Source organism: Eublepharis macularius, chromosome 4 (genome assembly GCF_028583425.1).
Source record: "Eublepharis macularius isolate TG4126 chromosome 4, MPM_Emac_v1.0, whole genome shotgun sequence".
NCBI lineage: Eukaryota > Metazoa > Chordata > Lepidosauria > Squamata > Eublepharidae > Eublepharis > Eublepharis macularius.
In genome coordinates, this window is record NC_072793.1 from 12,531,955 (window position 1) to 12,552,009 (window position 20,055).

At 47.7% G+C, this 20,055-nt stretch overlaps 1 protein-coding gene across 3 annotated transcripts in view; it reads right to left on the reverse strand.

The window, feature by feature from the left end:
• PRPF40B (pre-mRNA processing factor 40 homolog B) overlaps window positions 1-14,399 on the reverse strand; it is a 45,540-nt gene extending 31,141 nt beyond the window's left edge. For 2 of the 3 annotated variants that reach the window (XM_054978306.1, XM_054978305.1), the window contains exons 1-8: window positions 14,316-14,395; window positions 11,174-11,323; window positions 11,009-11,089; window positions 8,863-8,890; window positions 7,498-7,523; window positions 5,590-5,700; window positions 1,231-1,351; window positions 1,098-1,128 (exon numbers count right to left, since the gene is read on the reverse strand). In XM_054978306.1, coding sequence (XP_054834281.1) covers window positions 1,098-1,128; window positions 1,231-1,351; window positions 5,590-5,700; window positions 7,498-7,523; window positions 8,863-8,890; window positions 11,009-11,089; window positions 11,174-11,323 — 548 coding nt within the window. In that variant the 5' untranslated portion in view covers window positions 14,316-14,395. Of the gene's footprint in view, window positions 1-1,097; window positions 1,129-1,230; window positions 1,352-5,589; window positions 5,701-7,497; window positions 7,524-8,862; window positions 8,891-11,008; window positions 11,090-11,173; window positions 11,324-14,315 lie in introns of all 3 variants that reach the window. The other variant, XM_054978307.1, reaches the window with a different exon arrangement.
• Between the last annotated feature and the right edge of the window lie 5,656 nt (window positions 14,400-20,055).

Sequence of the window (20,055 nt, forward strand, 5' to 3'; positions counted from 1 at the left end):
CCCGTGTTTGGAAGCTTTTTTTCATCAAGGAAGGGGGAAATCCCAAGAAAAAGAAGCTTGTGCCTATAAAGGAAGCACCAGGAGGAGCTATAACTAGAGATGAACCAGAAAAATCCAGGGAAAAATTTCTCCAGAGGACTTTTTTCAATTTTTGAGATGAAAAAATTGGGAAATTTTGAAGAGCGCTAAAATAAAGCGTCCTATGAAATATTTTCTCTTTTAGATTGAGGTAGATGCTTTTTAAAGTTTAAATTGCCCTCGGCGGAAATGGTCACATGGCCGGTGGCCCTGCCCCCTGATCTCCAGACAGAGGGGAGTTTAGATTGCCCTCCGTGCCACTGAGTGGCACCGAGGGCAATCTCAACTCCCCTCTGTCTGGAGATCAGGGGGCGGGGCCACCAGACATGTGACCATTTTCAAGATGTCCCAGAACTCCGTTCCATCATGTTCCAGCTGAAAAAAAGCCCTGATTTCTATGTTTATTTATTTCCATGGCTTCAAAATTTCTGCTATAGCTACAGTTTATCAGCCCAGGGAAGGCTATGTACCCAGAAAGTCCCACCTTCAATTCCTGGCATCTCCAAGCAAAAAGGTTCTCAAGTAGCAAGCGTTAGGGAAGACCTCTGCACGTGACCGTGGACAGCCATAACCAGAAAGAATAGACAATACTGAGCTAGACAGACTAATGCTCTGACTCAGTAGAAGGGAGATTTGTATATTTAAATATGGTCAGGAGCTACGTAGAGAAGTCTCAGCCTTCGACCACCCAAAGTCCTGGTTCGCTCCAATTAGCCATGGGATAATTTCAGGTTTCTTAACATAATCTTGAGAGCTGGCAGCTTGGTTCTCTCTCTCTTTTTTTAAAACTTAGGAAGTATCTTTCAAAGCACAAAAAAGCTTCCAGGATGCTGCTCTCAGCAATCCCACAAGTAGGACAATACACAGAGCCTTCAAAAGAAAATTGCTCCCATGTCTAGCTGAACCTGGAACCAAAGGAAGTAACTTTCCATTTCCGTTCCAGTCTTATTTCCACTTGGCAATGTCTGTGTCAAGCCTGCACACACTTTGCTTCCCCCCCTTCGTCCAAAGGGACTTACTCTGAATCCTCTTCCTCTTCTTTGATCAGCGCTGGGGAAACAAAAGGAGCCGTGGTTCATTTTTAAGGGGAGGCAGGGCTTACCCACACCCCAGAGCCCCACACATCCCTCATTGACTGCCAGGAACCCTCACCTTCAATATCGTCAAGCTCACGGGGCCGGGTCCAGCGTGACTCCTTGCTCTGAGCATTGTAGTAATAGGGTTTCCCGGTCTCTGAGCGGTACTCACGCCAGGGACAGCGCGAAAGCAACAGCTGATGGGGCAGAAAAAGAAAGGCTTGAGTGGCAGGGAGCTGGGGACCACAAATTCAGGGTTCTATCTACTATCTTCCCAACCCTGGAAACAAAGAGAGGTCTCGTTATATATTTTCTTACTTATTCGTTTACTTCATTTATACCTTGCCTTCCTCCCAAATGGGGACCCAAAGTAGCTTGCATTGTTCTCCTCGCTTCTATTTTATCCTCTTAACAACCTGTAACGTAGTAGGTTAGCCTGATATAGGGTTGCTAAGCATGGTCTGGCAATCAGAGGGAGACTTGCGGGGAGGGTGATGGCTAGCAGAGACAGGTTTCCAGGAAAACATGGAAGTGACATCAGTCCTCTCTAGAAATTGCTGAAAACTCTGTGATTTTACTACAGAGTTTCTAGCTGTTCGTAGAGAGGTATGAAATCACTTCTGGGTTTCCCCCCAAAATGATGTCCCACTATCCACCCAAAATGAGATCTGGCAGCCCTAGGCTGAGTGTGTGTGAGTGGCAGAAGGTCACCCATCAAGCTCACATGGTAGAGTGGAGATTTGGAACCTTGGGTGTCCAAGATCCCAGTCCAACACTAACCACTACACCACACTTGCTCACAGTTAGCTAGTGGCAGGGCTTTTTTTCAGCAGGAACGCGGTGGAATGGAGTCCAGGCACCTCTTGAAAATGGTCACATGGCCAGTGGCTCTGCCCCCTGATCTCCAGACAGAGGGGAGTTTAGACTGCCCTCTGCGCTGTCTGGAGATCAGGGGGCGGGGCCACCGGCCATGTGACCATTTTCACCGAGGGCGATTTAAACTTGAAAAAACTCCCCTCTCGTTCCAGCTGGCCCAAAGTGACGTCATTGGGCGGTCCTGAGTACCATCACTGAGTTCCACCACCTCTTTTCCCAGAAAAAAAGCCCTGGTTAGTGGTACGCTTAATCATGTTTAATTATGCTTAAGGCCTATGGTCATATAAGCAGAGTAAACTGATTGATTGGTTAGTGGTAAGGATCAAAGGAAAGCTCCCACATTCTTTTTTATTGCCCTGGCAATATGTGAACAATCTAAATCCAGGGCTCATTTCGAGGGGGAACGCACCGGAACGCCGTTCCAGTAGTTCCCCCAAGTCAGGTGGCCCCCACACCTGACTTTCAAACATTTTGGGCCGTTTAGGCCTCGATTGGGACCAAAATAACCACAATAGGGGCAAAAACAGCCTGGATCGGGTTGGTGCTGGGTGAGGGAAGCATCCCCCGCCCGGCACTGACCAGATGCTGGCCGTTTTGGCCCCAATCCGGGCCAAAACAGGAGAAAATGGCAACTTTTGGCCTTTTGGGGCCCATTTAGGGACCAAAACAGCCCAGATTGGCCCCAATCCTGGCCCAAATGTGTCCAAAATGGCCATTTTGGGCCCGTTTTGGCCCGTTTCGGGGTCAACACGGACCAGATCGGGGCCGAAACAGCCAGGATTGGGTCAGTGCCAGGCACCAACCTGGTCCTGGCCGTTTTGGCCCCAGTCCTGGCCGAAACAGGTGAAAATGGCCATTTTCAGCCATTTTGGGCCCATTTCAGGGCCGAAAACGGCCAGGATCGGGTTGGTGCCGGGCAGGGCCATTTTGACCCATTTTGGCCCTTTTCGGGGCCGAAACGGCATGAACCAGGTCGGTGCCGGGCAGGGGAAACCTCCCCCACTTGGCACCAACATGATCCCTGCCATTTCGGCCCCGATCTGGCCCGAAATGGGCCCAAAATGGCCATTGTCGGCCATTTTGGGACATTTTGGCCTGGATTGGGCCCATTTTGGCCCAGATTGGGGCCGAAACAGTCTGGATCGGGTTGGTGCCAGGCGTGGGAAGCCTCCCCCTCCCAGCACAGACATTGGGCTCAAATGGGTCCAAAATGGCCATTTTTGGCACTTTGTGGGCCCTTTGGGTCCGGATCTGCACCAATACTGCCTTGAATGGGTCAGTCCTGGGCAGGGGAGGCTTCCCCCACTTGGCTCCAACCAGATTCGGTCCTTTTCAGCCCCGATCCTGGCCCAAAAGGCCCAAAATGGCCACTTTCGGCCATTTGGGCCATTTTCTGCTGGGATCGGGGCCAGAACTGCCAGGATCTGGTCAGTGCCAGGTGGGGGAACCTTCCCCTGCCCAGCACTGATCTGGTCCAGGCTGTTTTGGCCATGATCCAGGTCCAAAATGGTGCCCAAAATGGCCATTTTGAGCCATTTTGGGCCTGGATTGGGGGCAAAACAGCCCTGATCAGGCCACTGCCAGGTGGGTGGCCCAATCAAGGGGTATGGCATATGTTAATGAGTTATGCTAATGAGTTCCTGCAGTTCTTTTTCTACGAAATGACCCCTGTCTAAATCTATCACATTTCATCCTGCCCTTCCTCCAAGTTGTTCCAGGTGGCATATATCTATCTGGTACAGTGGTCTTCAGTCTGTGGGTTTGTCCTCTAGTGGGTCACAGAGCTTGGAACTCTTGCACAATTCTCTACACACAATCCCCTACAGAACTGTTCATTTTTCTTATTCTTTGGAAGGGTCTGCTGCTGACGTGCATGCACAGAGAACAGGGGCATGCCTCTCTTTTGTATGCATGCGGAGAAGAATCATAGGAAAGTAAGGTGAGGACTCTCAGTGGCAGAGAGGATTCTTCTTTAGCAAGGCAGGTTCAGACACTCTGTTTTCTCCTCCCCCTGGCATATCACGCTGATATAGAATCGTAGAATCATAGAGTTGGAAGGGGCCATACAGACCATCTAGTCCAACCCCCTGCCCAGTGCCGGATCAGCCTAAAGCATCTCTGACAAGTATTCATTCATATCACCTGTTTGCAGGTCAGTGGGTCCCTGGCTGCCACCTGGGGGTTAAAGGTGAGTCCCAGTCTTGGAAAGACCAATCATATCGTTCGTTATTGAATTCAAGTTTCCCTCAGCAGTGGTCACAGGCAGATACGGGGGTATTCCGTATAGGGATAGACTGTGTGACTTCACTCTGAGGGAACCCAATTCAATCTCTCATATTCTTTTTCGCTGGTCCAAATATTCTGTTATGCGCAGCTTCTTGATTCGTCCTCTTTTTCCTGTGCAGAGGGATTTTTTGGATAAGGATCTAAAATTTTTCTTAGCAGACAAGAGTCCAGCAATAACTCTATCCGTTGCTGAATTCCTGGCTTACGTGTGGAAGTCAAGGGTAACATTTTATAAAGCCCCCTATGACTGTGCTGTATCCTGAGATAATTTTGCTGTCTGGGGACCCGATTGTGCTGCCCTATGAATTTATTCCACAACATTTCTTCTGTTTCGTCTGTATTATTTATGCCAATAAAGGTTGCTGTGCTGTGAATTCAAGCAGCTCAAGATGACACAAATTATTCCACTTTCCCCATTCTATCTTCACAATAACCCTTTTAATGCTAACAGACTAGCCCAGCATCACCCAGTGGGCTTCACGGAAGAGGGGGGCACAAATTGACATCAGGTCTCTCTCTCTGCTCCTAATCCAACCATCTGTTGGATTAACCATCCCACATTCTCAGCATTCTGTTGCTCTTCAGGGTGACCATGAGTGATTCCACACACGTTGGATAATGCACTTCCAATCCTCTTTATAGATCATTTGGAATGGATTTTTTTGTGTGCGGAACAAAAAATCCACCTCAAACAATTGATAATGTGCACTGAAAGCGCGGAATCCAATGTGTGCGGAATCACTCCATGAGTCAGAACCAAGGATGAGGCTACACTGATAGCAGCAGGCTGTGGAGCACACCAGGAGTACAGGCCTCTACTCCAATGACGGTGCACCTCTTCTCTGTCTCCCAAAGAAGTGAGCGGTCCTCATTCATTCCAATGAAGAACAGTAAACGGCCACACTGGGGGATACTACTTTAATAGAAGCAAAACTTGCACTTCCCCGTAACACCCGGTGAGTCAGTCCTCATTGACAGAGATTCTGCACGGGAGTACAACATTGTTTGTGTACATGATGCTATGCAGCACCACAAGGTGCTTGCAAACTCCATTGCTTCACACGCAAACAACAGAGATTATTCTCATGTTCAATAAGGCTTGAGATTAATTATATGTTTTTCCGCAGAGGCGAATCTCAAAATGGATCTTTTTCTTTTTTTTGCTGTCTGCCCAACTGCGTTTTGCACATCAGTGTCAAACAAAACTCATCAAGGGGTGAACCCTCCAAACGTCTACCATGCCCACTTGGCCAAGGCTGACCAGGGATCTCACCTCTGCTTTGGACTTGAGGTCATCTGGTTTTTCCCAACTGGATTGTTTGGTTTCAGAATTGTAGTAGTAAATGCGCCCATCGGGGGCCCTATGCTCACTCCAGGAAGGTTTCTGAGAGACACAGAGAAAAAACGGACTTTCAGGCCAGGATTGGGCCGAGGCTGTCCTCACAGAGCCCCAAAGCTTTACACGATTGCAGCAAGAACAGATGCTGTGTCTGAGCACAGCGTTCAATATCCCAAGAACATCAGCTTCCATGGGGGTGCGGAATGTGTGTGTTAAAAGCAAATTTCTAACAGTGCAATCTTAAGCAGAGTTACACCCTGCTAAACCTACTGAGTTTAGTGAATTTAGAAGGGTTTAACCGTTTAGGATGGCACACTAACCCATATAGTTAAAAACATGTTTCAATAAGAAGTGAGGGAATCTCTTAAGCAGGGTAGGGAAGGGGGCTGCTGAGTATGATTTGCTCTAATCAGAGGGGCAGGACCTCGCATTGTGGGCAGTTACCTTCGGGCCAGGATCCAGCACTGGAGAGCCAGTGACAATCACGTTCTGTTGCATGGCACCCGTCCATGGATTTGGGATCTGATGGGCGCCGGGGAGAAAAGGACGTGAAAACGATGAAGTTCGCCTTCATCTCTACAGGGAATGAGGCTGAAGTCTTAGGGCAACCTCCAGAGAATCCCCTTAGCCCTAAATCGTCATGTATGTCTGTACCCAGCCATCCATGCCAATTCTGATTCTGAACATACTCCTTACTCCAGTTGTTGTAAACATAATCTTGGTGTAACTCAGTTTCCCTTTGCTAGTGTTCTAATTGTTTCTCAAGCTTTCACAGGTGGTTATCTGTTGGACTCCAGTGTTTGTGACCTTGTATTTTCTCTCAGACTATGTCTTTCTTCCTAGCAACTCATCGTGATAATCACAAATGTTCTCACACAGAAAGAGCAGCAAAGTATTGTTTGTAATTGGGAGGGGGAGAAAGGAGTACACCAGAAAAGCAAAGTGTCTCTCACATGTCGTCATTCCTGTCAAATTCTACTCATGCTGCTTAGATGCCTGCCTTGCTTCTAAGCAGCCCTATGGACCTGCATATGGAAATGATCTGATTTCTGAATAAAATCCATTTGACTAAGTACTTGTGCCTTACTGCAAATGGGCCAGAGATCTGTCTGCCATATCCTGTCATCCATAGCCTGACATAAATGTCCTGAACTCTGTGCTACAAGAAATGTATTTAGTATTAATTAAAAGCTCCTATAAGTCACTAAGTGTCTATCTACACAGTAGGCTGCCTACTGTGTCTCTGCATGTTTCACTGAACTGTCCTTGCCTCCTTCCAACCAGTCTCCACTAAGGGCAGGTGATTCTGCTGTGGCTGATCAACAGGTTGGATCATTACATTTCTCCTGGTGCAGAGATGCAGCACCAGGGTTTTTTTATGGGGAAAGAGGTGGTGGAACTCCGTGGGTTGCCCTCAGAGAAAATGGTCACATGGGCTGGTGGCCCTGCCCCCTGATCTCCAGACAGAGGGGGGTTTAGATGGCCCTCTGCACCGCTTCGCAGCGCAGAGGGCTGTCTAAACCTCCCTCTGTCTGGAGATCAGGGGGCGGGGCCACCGGCCATGTGACCATTTTCAAGAGGTGCCGGAACTCCGTTCCCCCGCGTTCCCCCTGAAAAAAAGCCCTGTGCAGTACAATTATCTACCCTCAAAGGATCATGTTTTCCTGGCAGCAGCAGGACAGAGAAGGAAGAGGGGGCAGCCTGAGTGCAGGGGAAATGCAATATCCTCACAACAGAAGTGCATCTTTGGGAGAATGCATCTGGATCCCCCACACCAGAACAAGAAATGAGCGTTAAATATGCAGAAGGTGCAATTCAGAGCATGCACGGCCAGTTACTCACCATAGGGGCTGCCTGGGTCACAGCGGCTGCAAAACGAGAGAGCAGAGATTAGGAAGAGATACAGTTGTGGCACAAGGAGTCTCACAGAGAAGAAGCTGCTGCAACGTATGAAGACAAAAGAGGGTGGAGTACGGTAGTGTTCACGCATCGCTGCATATTGCATAATCACTGCACACGGAAATCCTTTGCAACTGAATTTTTGTGTGTGGACATGACAATCCAGTAGGTGAACAGGTGCCATAACGCAATGATAGTGCAATATCTAGTGATGCCTAAGGCTTTCCGCATGGCAACAATTCTCTGAGCAGCTCTCATGCAGCATCCACCAGGCCGTTTTCTGCACTTTTCTTGCTTCGGTCTCCTACAGCTGCCATCCACCCCCCTCCCATGTTATTGTGCTATGCTGATCTAGAAATTGCTTTAAAAAGAGGCCCCAAACAGCCCTCTGGTGAGAAGGAGGGAATGGAGGTCGGGGGGCGGAGGAAAATGGTGCCAATGTGGGCAAGAGCTTCAAATACGCTCACCTTCTTCATCCCCTTAGGATACAAGCATGCTTTGACTGCAGTATTTCCAAAACAATCATATCATACCAGGTTTGGGAAAGACTGCAGCAAAGCAGGAATAAGTGGGTAAGCCGAAGGCATTATCACGGGGATGCTCAAAAATACCGACTCTGGTCTGGATGACAAACTGAAGCAAAACCTCGTTGGGGAAGAAACCTAAGTGCTTCGTGCTCACGAGGTTCATGTTTTCCAGAGTCAAGGTTAAACTCTCTACAAAGGGCAATGAGGGAAGGGGGGAGAATTTCAGGAAGTTTAGTCCAACTAGCATTTAGTGGAAGCAGGGCTTTTTTTCAGCTGGAACGCGGCGGAACAGAGTTCCGGAACCTCTTGAAAATGGTCACATGGCTGGTGGCCCCGCCCCCTGATCTCCAGACAGAGGGGAGTTGAGATTGCCCTCCACGCCGCTCGGCGGCGTGGAGGGCAATCTCAACTCCCCTCTGTCTGGAGATCAGGGGGCGGGGCCACCAGCCATGTGTCCATTTTCTCCGAGGGCAACCCACTGAGTTCCACCACCTCTTTTCCCAGAAAAAAAGCCCTGAGTGGAAGGCTTCCATCTTGGGTGGGGTGGGGGTTTGCCTGAGAGAAATGTTGTGCCTTTATCTTATGCACATCAGGCAGTCATTCAACAGGTACAGCTTTGCCCATCAGCGCACTGGGAAAGACAGTTGACCACTTATTTAGTTACAGAAGGTACACACCCAAGAAGGTGGCATAATTTTCTATACAGCATTTTTCACAGAAAATTCCTGATCGAGATGACTAATCTAGAGACAGTCATCAAGCTATCCATGAGGACACTCACCACTGGACAGGTCTGTCACAGGAGCTGCCTGTTACAAAGAAATTAGAACTAGATCAAGGGCTCAGTCCCCTCCATGACTGGAGGCAATTCCATCTTGCACCCACCACCACGTTCCATTTCTCCCACCCAACCACTTCAGAGCCAATACAAATGCCGCATGCCTTTTGGCATATAGAAGTCCCCTTCAGTTTGATTAAAGTCAAGAGACTGACTGATGAATAACAATATTCTTCTTCCCTCTAAGAATATAAGGCTGGCTGGGATTGGAGACAAGCCACCAGGATCCCTTGCCATTCTAGCTTGCTAGGCCATGTTCTCTTTCCAAAACCAGAGGTCCTTGCTTGGGCAATCCCATTCGTTCCAAACGTATTTACCCAAGTGACCCAGACTGCTTTCATTCGAGACCCTCCCCTAAGGCTGTCAGTGTTCTTTAGTAAGCTGGCTCTAGTGACCCAGCAACCATGTTAGTCTGTTGCAGCAAAAATAAACAGGAGTCATGTAACATCTTATTTTATTTCAGCGTAAGTCCAGGTGACCCTGATCTCGTCAGATCTCAGAAGCTAAGCAGGGTCAGCCTTGGTTAGTGATTGGATGGGAGACCTCCAACAAAGACCAAGGTTGCAAAGGCAGGCAGCGGCAAACCACCTCTGTTAGTCTCTTGCCACAAAAACCCCATTAGGGGTAGCCATACGTCAGTTATGACTTGAGGGCACTCTCCGCCAACCAAGGTTTCGCGGAATAGATTTCAGCCTTCAGCTCTTCAATGGCTGGCATCCCACAGAGGATTTTTGTGGGCAAAGGGGTGAGGGAGAAGCAATTTTGGCCAACCCCCCCCCCTTCATATTGTCCCTGCAGGTCCCATGCTCCCCCAAAACAGCATTTTGAGGGTCAATCTGGGCTGCAGCAGGACAGGAGAGAAAAAATCTGGTGGATCTAAGCCATGAAGGGGATCCTCAATATGCAATCTACAAGGATCCACTCATTGCACTGGGGTCTGGGGTCCCCAAAAGCTTATGCTCAAGGCTTTTTTTCAGCTGGAACGCAGGGGAACAGAGTTCCGGCACCTCCTGAAAACGGTCACGTGGCCGGTGGCCCCGCCCCCTGATCTCCAGACAGAGGGGAGTTGAGATTGCCCTCCGTGCGGAGGGCAATCTAAACTCCCCTCTGTCTGGAGATCAGGGGGCGGGGCCACCGGCCACGTGACCATTTTCACCAAGGGCGATTGAAACTTTAAAAAACTCCCCCACTTGTTCCAGCTGACCCAAAGTGACGTCATTGTGCGGTCCTGAGTTCCACCACTGAATGCCACCACCTCTTTTCCCAGAAAAAAAGCCCAGCTTATGCTCAAGTAAAATTGTGTTAAATCTCTAAAACATGAAGAATCCAGCTGGATCAGACCAACAAAGTGTTCCACACAGCCGCCAACCAATTACCCTGGAGGGCTTACAAAGGACAGAGGCCAAGGCCTTCCGCTAACATTGCCTCCTAGCACTAAAAGTTTGCCAGGTTCCCTTTAGCTGTGCAATCTTAAGCAGACTTGCACCTTTCTAAGTCCACTGACTTCAAGGGACTTAGACTGGTGTAACTCAGTTTACCCTGCAAGATGCCGGAAGACTCCCATCATGAGCAAATGAGGACGCTTCTCTCCATGAGTGATTCCGCACACGTTGGATAATGCACTTCCAATCCTCTTTATAGATCATTTGGAAGGGATTTTGTTGTGTGCGGAACAAAAAATCCACCTCAAACGATTGATAAAGTGCATTGAAAGTGTATTATCCAACATGTGTGGAATCAGCCCATGATTCTAAACTACTGAGCCAAAGGAACACCCGGAGGAGTTTAGCCATGTTAGTCTGTAGCCGCAAAATAAGAGAGCTGTGGCTCTCGAAAGCTTATGCTACGATAAAGTTGGTTAGTCTTAAAGGTGCTACTGGACTCTTTACTATTTAAGGAACACCCAGCAGCTGAGAGACGGGCAAGAGCCTGGGCCTGACTCCATGGCACAGTCTAAAGGACTCGCTGCTCCCTTCCAAGGCACGCTGACAAGATCCTGCTGTTCGCACCACCTGTGGCACCCTTGGCACAAGCTGGCCACCCGTGTCTGAGTCTAATCCCCAAATCACTGCTCCTTTCAGGCACTCACCCCTCCAGAGACAGGAACAGGCCCAGCTGGTACCCCAGGCATCATCATCCCAGGAAGCATCGGTGGCACCATTGTGGGCATCTGCGGGCACGAAGGAGCCACGGTTATTATAGGCATTACAGAAGAGGGGGATGGCTGGACAGAGGTACGGAGGATGAGTGTTACCTGTCCCATGGGTGGAGGTCCAGGCATGGGTGGGATCAACGGTGGAGGCGGCATCATGCCTGGGGGCATGGGTGGCATGGGAGGTGGACGTGGACCCATTGGGGGCAGCCCCATTGGGGGGAATGGTGGCGGAATCCCAGGAGGAGGCATCTAGGGGAGAGAAAGAGAGGGGAAGACGGTCGGTACTCAGTCAAATGTACCCAGAGCAGCTGCCAGCAGCGTGTCTCAAGTGTCTCTCTCTGAAGTAGAATTAGGCCAATTTAAGAGAGGACACGGCGCTACTATTATAAGATAATCCCAAAGCAATATCACACATCAAAATATATGGATTACCTTCAGAGCATTTTCACAGACATAAAAATCTCCACCTGCGGAGCACAAGTTTCTTGTCTCCCCCTTCCTGCTGCAGCCCAAAAGCCACCCCCCCAAAATGTTGCTACTGGGGGCTGCAGTAGGAAGGGAAAGGGGAGACTGTTATGCTCTTCTGTCTGTGGATGCGTTCTGGCACATGCAAGCCTGTGTGTGTGTTTCCTAGGCATGGACAAGTGGCAAGCTCGAGTCCAAATTTACAGACCACCATTCAATTTTTATCCCAGGTCAAGGAAAGTACGGGTAGACAACCAGGTTCTGAATTCCTCCCAAAAGTTCTGCTGTGACCTTTCAGGCTTCTGTGAAATGCAGCCATCCACACCCCTGCTATAACACAGGTCCTGTGCTACATCCACCTGTCAGTGTCCTAAGTAACAAAAATCAAGGGACCTTGGTAAATGGGTTTCTCTCACACTCAAGAGTCTAACAGATCTCCACATCTGCAATCTGGAAAAAAAGATGCCCTCATTTCAATACGGCTAGAGCACTTTTATGTTGTTTGGGCTTTGTCGCTTGGCTTGACCGTGTGACTCTTATTACAGCTTATCTACAAGCAAGGATCACTTTTATACCAATATTCTGGCCACGCCTTTCCCCAAGAATTCTGGGAATTGTCGTTCAGTGAGGGTACAAAGTGTTCTCTTTCAGAGAGTCCTGGACTCTCGGGACACTACAGAATCCACCCGGAAGTTCTCCCTGTTGAAAAATAAGGCCACCGTGTAAGCCCACTGATGCACTGTGGTGCAGCTTCCATTTGTTTCAAGTGAGCTTACACAGAACTTTCAGGGCCACTATGCGCCACGTCTGTAGCGGAGAGGTGCCTGCAGGCTAATTTCTCTGTCAACAGCTTTTTCTGTAAGCTGTTCACCTGTTCTCTCACTGTGGCACACTGTGGTCCAACCTGCATAGATTAAGCGTCCTTCCTTTTGGACTATGTGGCCCTTTAGTACTCGTCAAGTCTACGATTCTTTGTTTGGTGCTTTGTTTACGCACACATGGCTTTATGGCCTGTGCGTGTGAAATAAAGGGATGATTTCTATTGTGGCAAAGTTTTAAAAAGGTAGGATGGATGATCTATGACTGAGGGAACTCCACGGGGAGGGGCTGTTGCTCAGTGGTAGAGCATCCGCCTTGCATCATGCCTAGCACCTCCAGTGAAAAGGACCAGGCAATAGGTGATGGGAAAGCCCTCTACCTGAGACCCTGAAGAATCGCTGCCAGTGTGAGTAGACAATACTTTCCTTGAAGGACTGGTGGTCTGATTCAGTATAAGCAACTGTGAGGTTCTCCCAAGTAACTCTCAATGACTTCACTGCATGAGTCCAGGAACTGCATGAGTTAAAGCAATTTTATTGATAAGCGACTAGTATCTTTCCCTATTACATTCCTTGCCAGGAATGGCGTTTCACTACAAGCACATAACATATATAGGATTCTAAGCACAGCCTAATCCCCAGAGTCCCCACCCCCTCCAGGAAACAGCTAGCTAAGTTCAAGAGATGAGCAGCAGGACAAAGCAGAGATGACGTGTAAGACACTCCAAGGCCATGAGGCCCAGCTTCCCAGGCGAAAGAGAAACCACGGAGATAACAGCAGGCGTTCACATTCCAGGCAGAGAACAGCTTCAGCTGCTAACATCGGAGTCAAACAGAATCAAACAGTACACAGGCCTTGCAGAATATGACAGGAGACGTCCTGACAGCAACTTCATGTGTTCATGTGAACTGAAGGCCCATAGCTCTGAGCTCCTTTGAAACTTATGCTGAGGTATGTGCTGTATCGTAGCCTTTCGTGGACAGTACTACTATGGACTGTACTGACCTCACAGATTGCTGCCCATCAACTTCTAAACAGCCGCTACTACAAGTAATTCACTAGAAGTAAGGAAAACTCTGCTGAGGTGATTTTGGCCTCCCTACTAATGTAACAGTGAGGTGGCAACAGATTTGATTAATAGCCTTCGTTTATACGCACCAGGAGGGGTTGTCTATGAGGCAGAATGCAACTTTAGGGACACTTCCATACATCTATGCGTACATTGTGGTAAGCTGGCAGAAGTAGAAATTCTGAGAGGATGTTTTCAACACTTGCACTAAAAAGCCATGGATCCTAGTTAAATGCATTTTCAAAGTAAAATGTTAAAAAATAAAGAGTTTGAGAATTCCATGGAAATGTTTTGGAGACCCTTCGTTGCACACAACTGATTCAAATTTGATTAGGTTGTACCTGACAATGGCCGTTTCCACACGGCTTGCCTTGTTCCGGAAAACAGTGAAATCTTGCGCGAAATCACATGAGAAGATGCTGTTATCACGTCTTCTCACGCAATATCAGCATCTTCTCGCGCGATTTTGTGCGAGTTTTCGCTGTTTTCCGGAACAAGGTAAGCTGTGTGGAAACGGCCATTGGGTGAATTCACTCCTGTTTTCTTAAAAGCAACTGTCTGTTCTAACAGTAACTTCAACAGCCAAGTCTTTCTCTTCAATAGGGAATAAACCAAATTGGTATTAGAGAGAGTACAACAGTGAAGTACTTTTTTGGTGAAGCTGCAGTGAGAGTAACATACCACGACTGAAGGCACAGATGCGAATGTTTGTTTTGTATGCTCAGCAATCACATCTGGAAACACATTTCATCCACCACATCACAACATTCTTATATACACATATTTTTGATGCAAAACGTACATACGCACACCCACTCCGATCATGCTGTATAGAGTCATACAACTAGGATGAACACTCCGAAATACGCAGGATAACAACTAACTTACGAAGGGAGGAGGAAGAATTGGAGGTGGTGGGGGGGCTGGTGGGAATGGGGTGGGCTGTCCAGGAGGGCCACTGCCGGAGTCTGGAGCCGACTGCAAACAGCAAAAAGAGAGAGACGGCATTAAGTGCAAGAGGAAAACAGACTTCCATTTATAGCTGCAACAAAGGGGATGCCTGCCGTGGAAGCCAGAGGTCCTGTCCCACCTTTCTTCATTTTCTGAGGAGAAACAGGTCTGCATTAGGAGCCAGAAGTGCCAAGTGCCACCACAGGCCTCCAGACAAAGAATATCTGTCAGTCTTCCCTTAATAAAGGGGTCACTGAACATACAATGAATTTTATACATCCTTATGCTACATAAGGATGCTACATACATGCTACATACATCCTTATCCTACTGGTTTTACATTTTTGAGTCACTAGCCTAATTTTTAATATTTTTTGCTGCTTTAAATTATTTTATGCTACTAATTTTTGATTCTGTTGCTAATGCTTCTTTTGTTTTAGCGTAACTTGAATTTTTGTTGCAAGCTGCCCCGAGAACTATCTAGGTAAGGAGCAGAATATAAATGATTAGAACAAAATAAATAAATTTGGCATGTTGAACATAGATGTTTCAGTGCTAGGAACAAATCCTGAGCCCACCAGGTAATCTTGGGTAAGTGCGCCTCTCAATCAAAGGCATCTCACAGAGCCGGGCAGCCAAAATGTCATTCTGAGCTCATTTGTCTCCTACCCCACCAATGCAATGCAAGAAAAATATTTAAAATCTTCAGGAACTACGGGATTGTAAATGTATTTTAAGTTCTTAGGAATCAAACATCTAATTTAGCACCACTGGAGGAAAAAAAAACTGCCAAGGATTTCTACAGATAGAGGCTATGTCAACAAGGAGATTTTGTTCCAGTTTGGCATCTAAGCCAGAGCAAAATCGAAAAGAGTCCAGTAGCACCTTTAAGACTAACCAACTTGACTGTAGCATAAGCTTTCGAGAATCACAGTTCTCTTCGTCAGATGCGGCAGACGCGGCAGATGCAACGCATCTGACGAAGAGAACTGTGATTCTCGAAAGCTTATGCCACAGTAAAGTTGGTTAGTCTTAAAGGTGCTACTGGACTTTTTTCGATTTTGCTACTACAGACTAACACGGCTAACTCCTCTGGATCTAAACCAGAGCAGTGGTTTGGGGAGGTTTTTTTTCATGAGAGCTGGGAACTGCAGATAGATTGTCATAATTTTATAAAGCTAAAATATGTTGTCATTAAAAAAAAAAAGATTGAAAATGCCGAGTAGTCGCTATGGGTGCTAAGGGGAGCATGGGGAAAAATGATGTGCGGATGCTCTATTCCCACTGCCAACACTCATTGTGCTTTCTCATCAGACACTCCTGTGCTCCAGTTTGCCCGTTTCTAGATAAGCTAAACCCATTCTGCTAGTACAAAAGACGAGCCCTGGAGGTAGACTCTTCTCTTCCCCTGCACCTTCTGCCAAAATAAAAACCCATGGCAAAGGAGAGGGCTGGGAGAATGGTAAGGCTGGGTGATGCAAACCGTGAGAACTGGTTTCTCATAAGGATAGTTGGCGGCACTGTGGATGGATAGCCTACGGTTTGCATTCTTCCAGTTGCGTCTCTCCTAAGTATAACACAAAAATTATTAAAGCAAGAACAGAAAAAGTTCATCTCCAAAGTGACAGAAATCATCACGCTGTAAGAAGTTCCTTGATTCCTTTGCCCAAAGTTTAGTGACCTGCCACACGCCCCTTGATTCTCACATCCAAAGGACAAAAGCCATTTTGGCTTATCCCCAGAATCACGCATGGAAAGGCCAATTAGTTTCACTGCATTCAGCCATTGGCAGACCCAGGGCTTTTTTTCTGGGAAAATAGGTGGTGGAATTCAGGACCGCACAATGACGTCACTTTGGGTCAGCTGCAACAAGGGGGTGGGTAGTTTTTAAAAGTTTAAATCACCCTCGGTGAAAATGGTCACATGGCCAGTGGCCCCACCCCCTGATCTCCAGACAGAGAGGAGTTTAGATTGCCCTCCGCGAAGGCAATCTAAACTCCCCTCTGTCTGGAGATCAGGGGGTGGGGCCACCGGCCATGTGACCATTTTCAAGAGGTGCTGGAACTCCGTTCCGTGTTCCAGCTGAAAAAAAGCCCTGGGCAGACCTATTCTTCATGACTGTATCTAACCTGTTTTTTTTAAAAAAGTAAACTAGTAGCCATCCCTGTATCTTGTGATAGTGAATTATCTTAATCGCTGTCAGGAGACGAGAGACCCCTCTCAAATTCTAATATTATGATGAAAAGGACAATTTTCTTCTATTCACATTTTAGAAACTCATCATCTCCCTCACTTCAATTAAAGACTAACTACACAATCCCTCTAAAGCAATTTGGATCAATGGGACAACCTACTCATTCCCAAAATAAGAAAGGACCTTATAACAATGGTTGTTGTGGGTTTTCCGGGCTGTATTGCCGTGGTCTTGGCATTGTAGTTCCTGACGTTTCGCCAGCAGCTGTGGCTGGCATCTTCAGAGGTGTAGCACCAAAAGACAGAGATCTCTCAGTGTCACAGTGTGGAAAAGATGTTGGCAGGTCATTTGTATCTACTCAGGAGGGGTGGGGTTGGGCTGAGTCATCCTGTAAGAGTTTCCCAGGGTGTGGAATGCTAATGGCGGGAGGCTTCACTGTATCCTGAGGAGGTTCTTTTGCATATGGATTGGGGCTTGATGTGCTACAGTGAAGCCTCCCGCCATTAGCATTCCACACCCTGGGAAACTCTTACAGGATGACTCGGCTCAACCCCACCCCTCCTGAGTAGATACTAATGATCTGCCAACATCTTTTCCACACTGTGACACTGAGAGATCTCTGTCTTTTGGTGCTACACCTCTGAAGATGCCAGCCACAGCTGCTGGCGAAACGTCAGGAACTACAATGCCAAGACCACGGCAATACAGCCCAGAAAACCCACAACAACCATCGTTCTCCGGCCATGAAAGCCTTCGACAATACATCGACCTTATAACAAGCCTGCTAACAGCTGCAAAGAGGGTTATTGCAACTTATTGGAAAAGTAATAGTGTTCCAACATTATCTGTCTGGCGTAACAAGATCTGGGATCATTTCATTACGAAAAAATTGAGTGACAAAATTTATCAAGCCGAGCACTTTCCCAAAAGCACTAATTTTCAGGAGAAATGGTCTCCATTCTATGAATATCTGGAAAACAATAATATCTGGGCTGTATCAAAGTTTCACAAATCTGTTTTTGAATTGCTATAATGTAGTTCTTAGAATTTAAGCCTTATCACTGTTACTTTACATTGTATATAGTATTGTTATTTGGTTATTGGTTGTGTTTTGGTTACCAATTGTTTCTTGTTAATCTGTGCTATCTTGTAATTTATTGTATGCATTTTATTAATAAAATTTTGTTTAATTTTAAAAAAAAACCTCATCATCTCTCCCTTTAGCCATCTTTTTATAAACAAGAATTCTAAATACTTCAGCATTTCCTCGCAGGCAGGAAGAGCCATCCTAGGGAACAGTTCAGTTGCCCTTTTCGCTATGATGTGTGGATGACGGCTATGTTTCGCAAGCGGTGCGGGTGCCTGAGAGATGTGCATAGAGATGTGCATAGACAGATATGCTTGATTTGAATTTGAGTTACAGTTTACTGGAATGGCTGTATACAGAGATGGAATTATAAATAAATGGCCACATTTGAGGTGAACATTTGGGAAGAATTTACTGATAGTCATTTTTTTCTACATAAGTCAAGGGCAAAATTCACAAAAGGCTAGTGGGGGGCGGATAGGGAAACTGCTAATTCAAGGAAAGGTAGATTCTAGTTGAATTGCTCTCTTAATATAAATGAGTAGTAGAAGCTCACTATGGATCCACTTAGCTCCCAATTTATAGTGATCTATACCTGTGTTTTGAATTTGATACATGTATAGCTGTGCAAGTGCGTCTATCTCAATTTAAACATGTGTACCCAATTCTGGGTTTCCATATTTATATCTGACATCTATAACAACAACAACAACAACAAAACAACAACAACAACAACAACAACAACATTCAATTTATATACCACCCTTCAAGACAACTTAATTCCCACTCAGAGCAGTTTACGAAGTATGCCATTATTATCCCACAATTAATCACCCTGTGAGGTGGGTGGGGCTGAGAGAGCTCCAGGGAGCCGTAACTAGCCCAAGGTCACCCAGCTGGCTTCGAGTGGAGGAGTCTGTACAGATTTATTTGCACTGTTCATCTGCAGGTGAGCATCCTCATGCGCTATGTTGGAGATGCATGTTTACGTGTACATAACATACACATGCATTAAAGAGCTTTATATTTGTATGGACAAAGCGCATACGCATGGACATTTGTACTTATCAGCAGGCTACTATGCTCATCTTTTATCAACTTACTAGCGCACACATCAGCATCCGCAAATCCCAAATGTCTTTATGTTCCCACAAGCACGAAACTGTTGGCATGCAAGTGTAGCTTAAATAACCAATCTGGTGCCAGAGGCAGCGTGCTAGACTTAGATGTAGGAACCTCAGGTGTCAATTCATGTTCAGCCAAGAAACCCACTGGATAGTTTGGGGTCATACTGGCTCAAAGGTAACCTAGCTTAGCCTGAGATAGATCAAGATGGGTGGCCGTGTGCGTCTGTCTGCAACAGCGGAAAAGAGCAAGCAGTACCAGGTCCAGCAGCGCCTCTTCTCCACCTGGACTCAGCTCAAGAGTCCACTAGCTCAGCCCGGTGCAATGAAAACAAGGCAAGGGGCGTGGTTAATTGCACTTGAAAATGAAATTGACCCCGGTTTTACAGGCGCGCCCCCGCCCTTGTATCCACCTGGGCTTCTGCACATGTGCAGTAAAAGGTGCCTTTAACGCACCTGCATGGACCTGGATGCGTCTGCATTTGGGCACGGAGTCCCGGACTCCACAGCCTGCAATTTGGGGGGTGTTTCCAGTACGCAGGATGCCTCCCCATCCCTGCTACTCAGCCTAGTGCACGCCAGGCTCCGGGTACCGGGCGGTTCCCATCGGCCTCTCTCTACTCGGGGTGTGTGTGTGGGGGGGGGCGTTATTTCCCACCCATGCCGAGGCTGGGGAGAAACGTGGTCCAGCACCGGTTCCTGTCCCCCACCCCACCCCCCTGCAAGCTTCTACGGTGCATCGCTCTCTCGGGCGCCCCTCTATCCCCCCCACCCCCGGCCCGTCTCCGCCCCGGATCTTCGGAGGAGGGGGAATAACAAAGCAGCAGACATTACCATGGCCGAGCCTCGGATCAGCTGGGCGGGCGGGCGGGCAGCTCGGCCCACCCGGCAGTAAGGGCGGCTGCGATTGGAGGAGGCCGGCTTGGTGGGGGGGCGGTTAGGAAAGCAGGCAGGCAAACTCCCATCCACCGAAAGGCAAACCGTGGAGGGGTGGAAACCCAGCCCAGAGTCACAGCCCTGCAGTGTAACGCGGTCGCTCGCTGTGCTTAGGGCGCAGCCCCTCTGCAACCGAAGAAGCGCCAGGGAGAAGGAGGTCTACGAGCATGTGCAGAGAGCGTCCCCCTCCTCTTCAGTCCAGCGGCAGTAAATTCATAGAGCCAGAGGAGTTAGCCGTGTTAGTCTGTAGCTGCAAAACAGTAGAGTCCAGCAGCACCTTTTAAGACGAACCAACTTATTTGTAGCATAAGCTTTCGAGAACCACAGCTCTCTTCG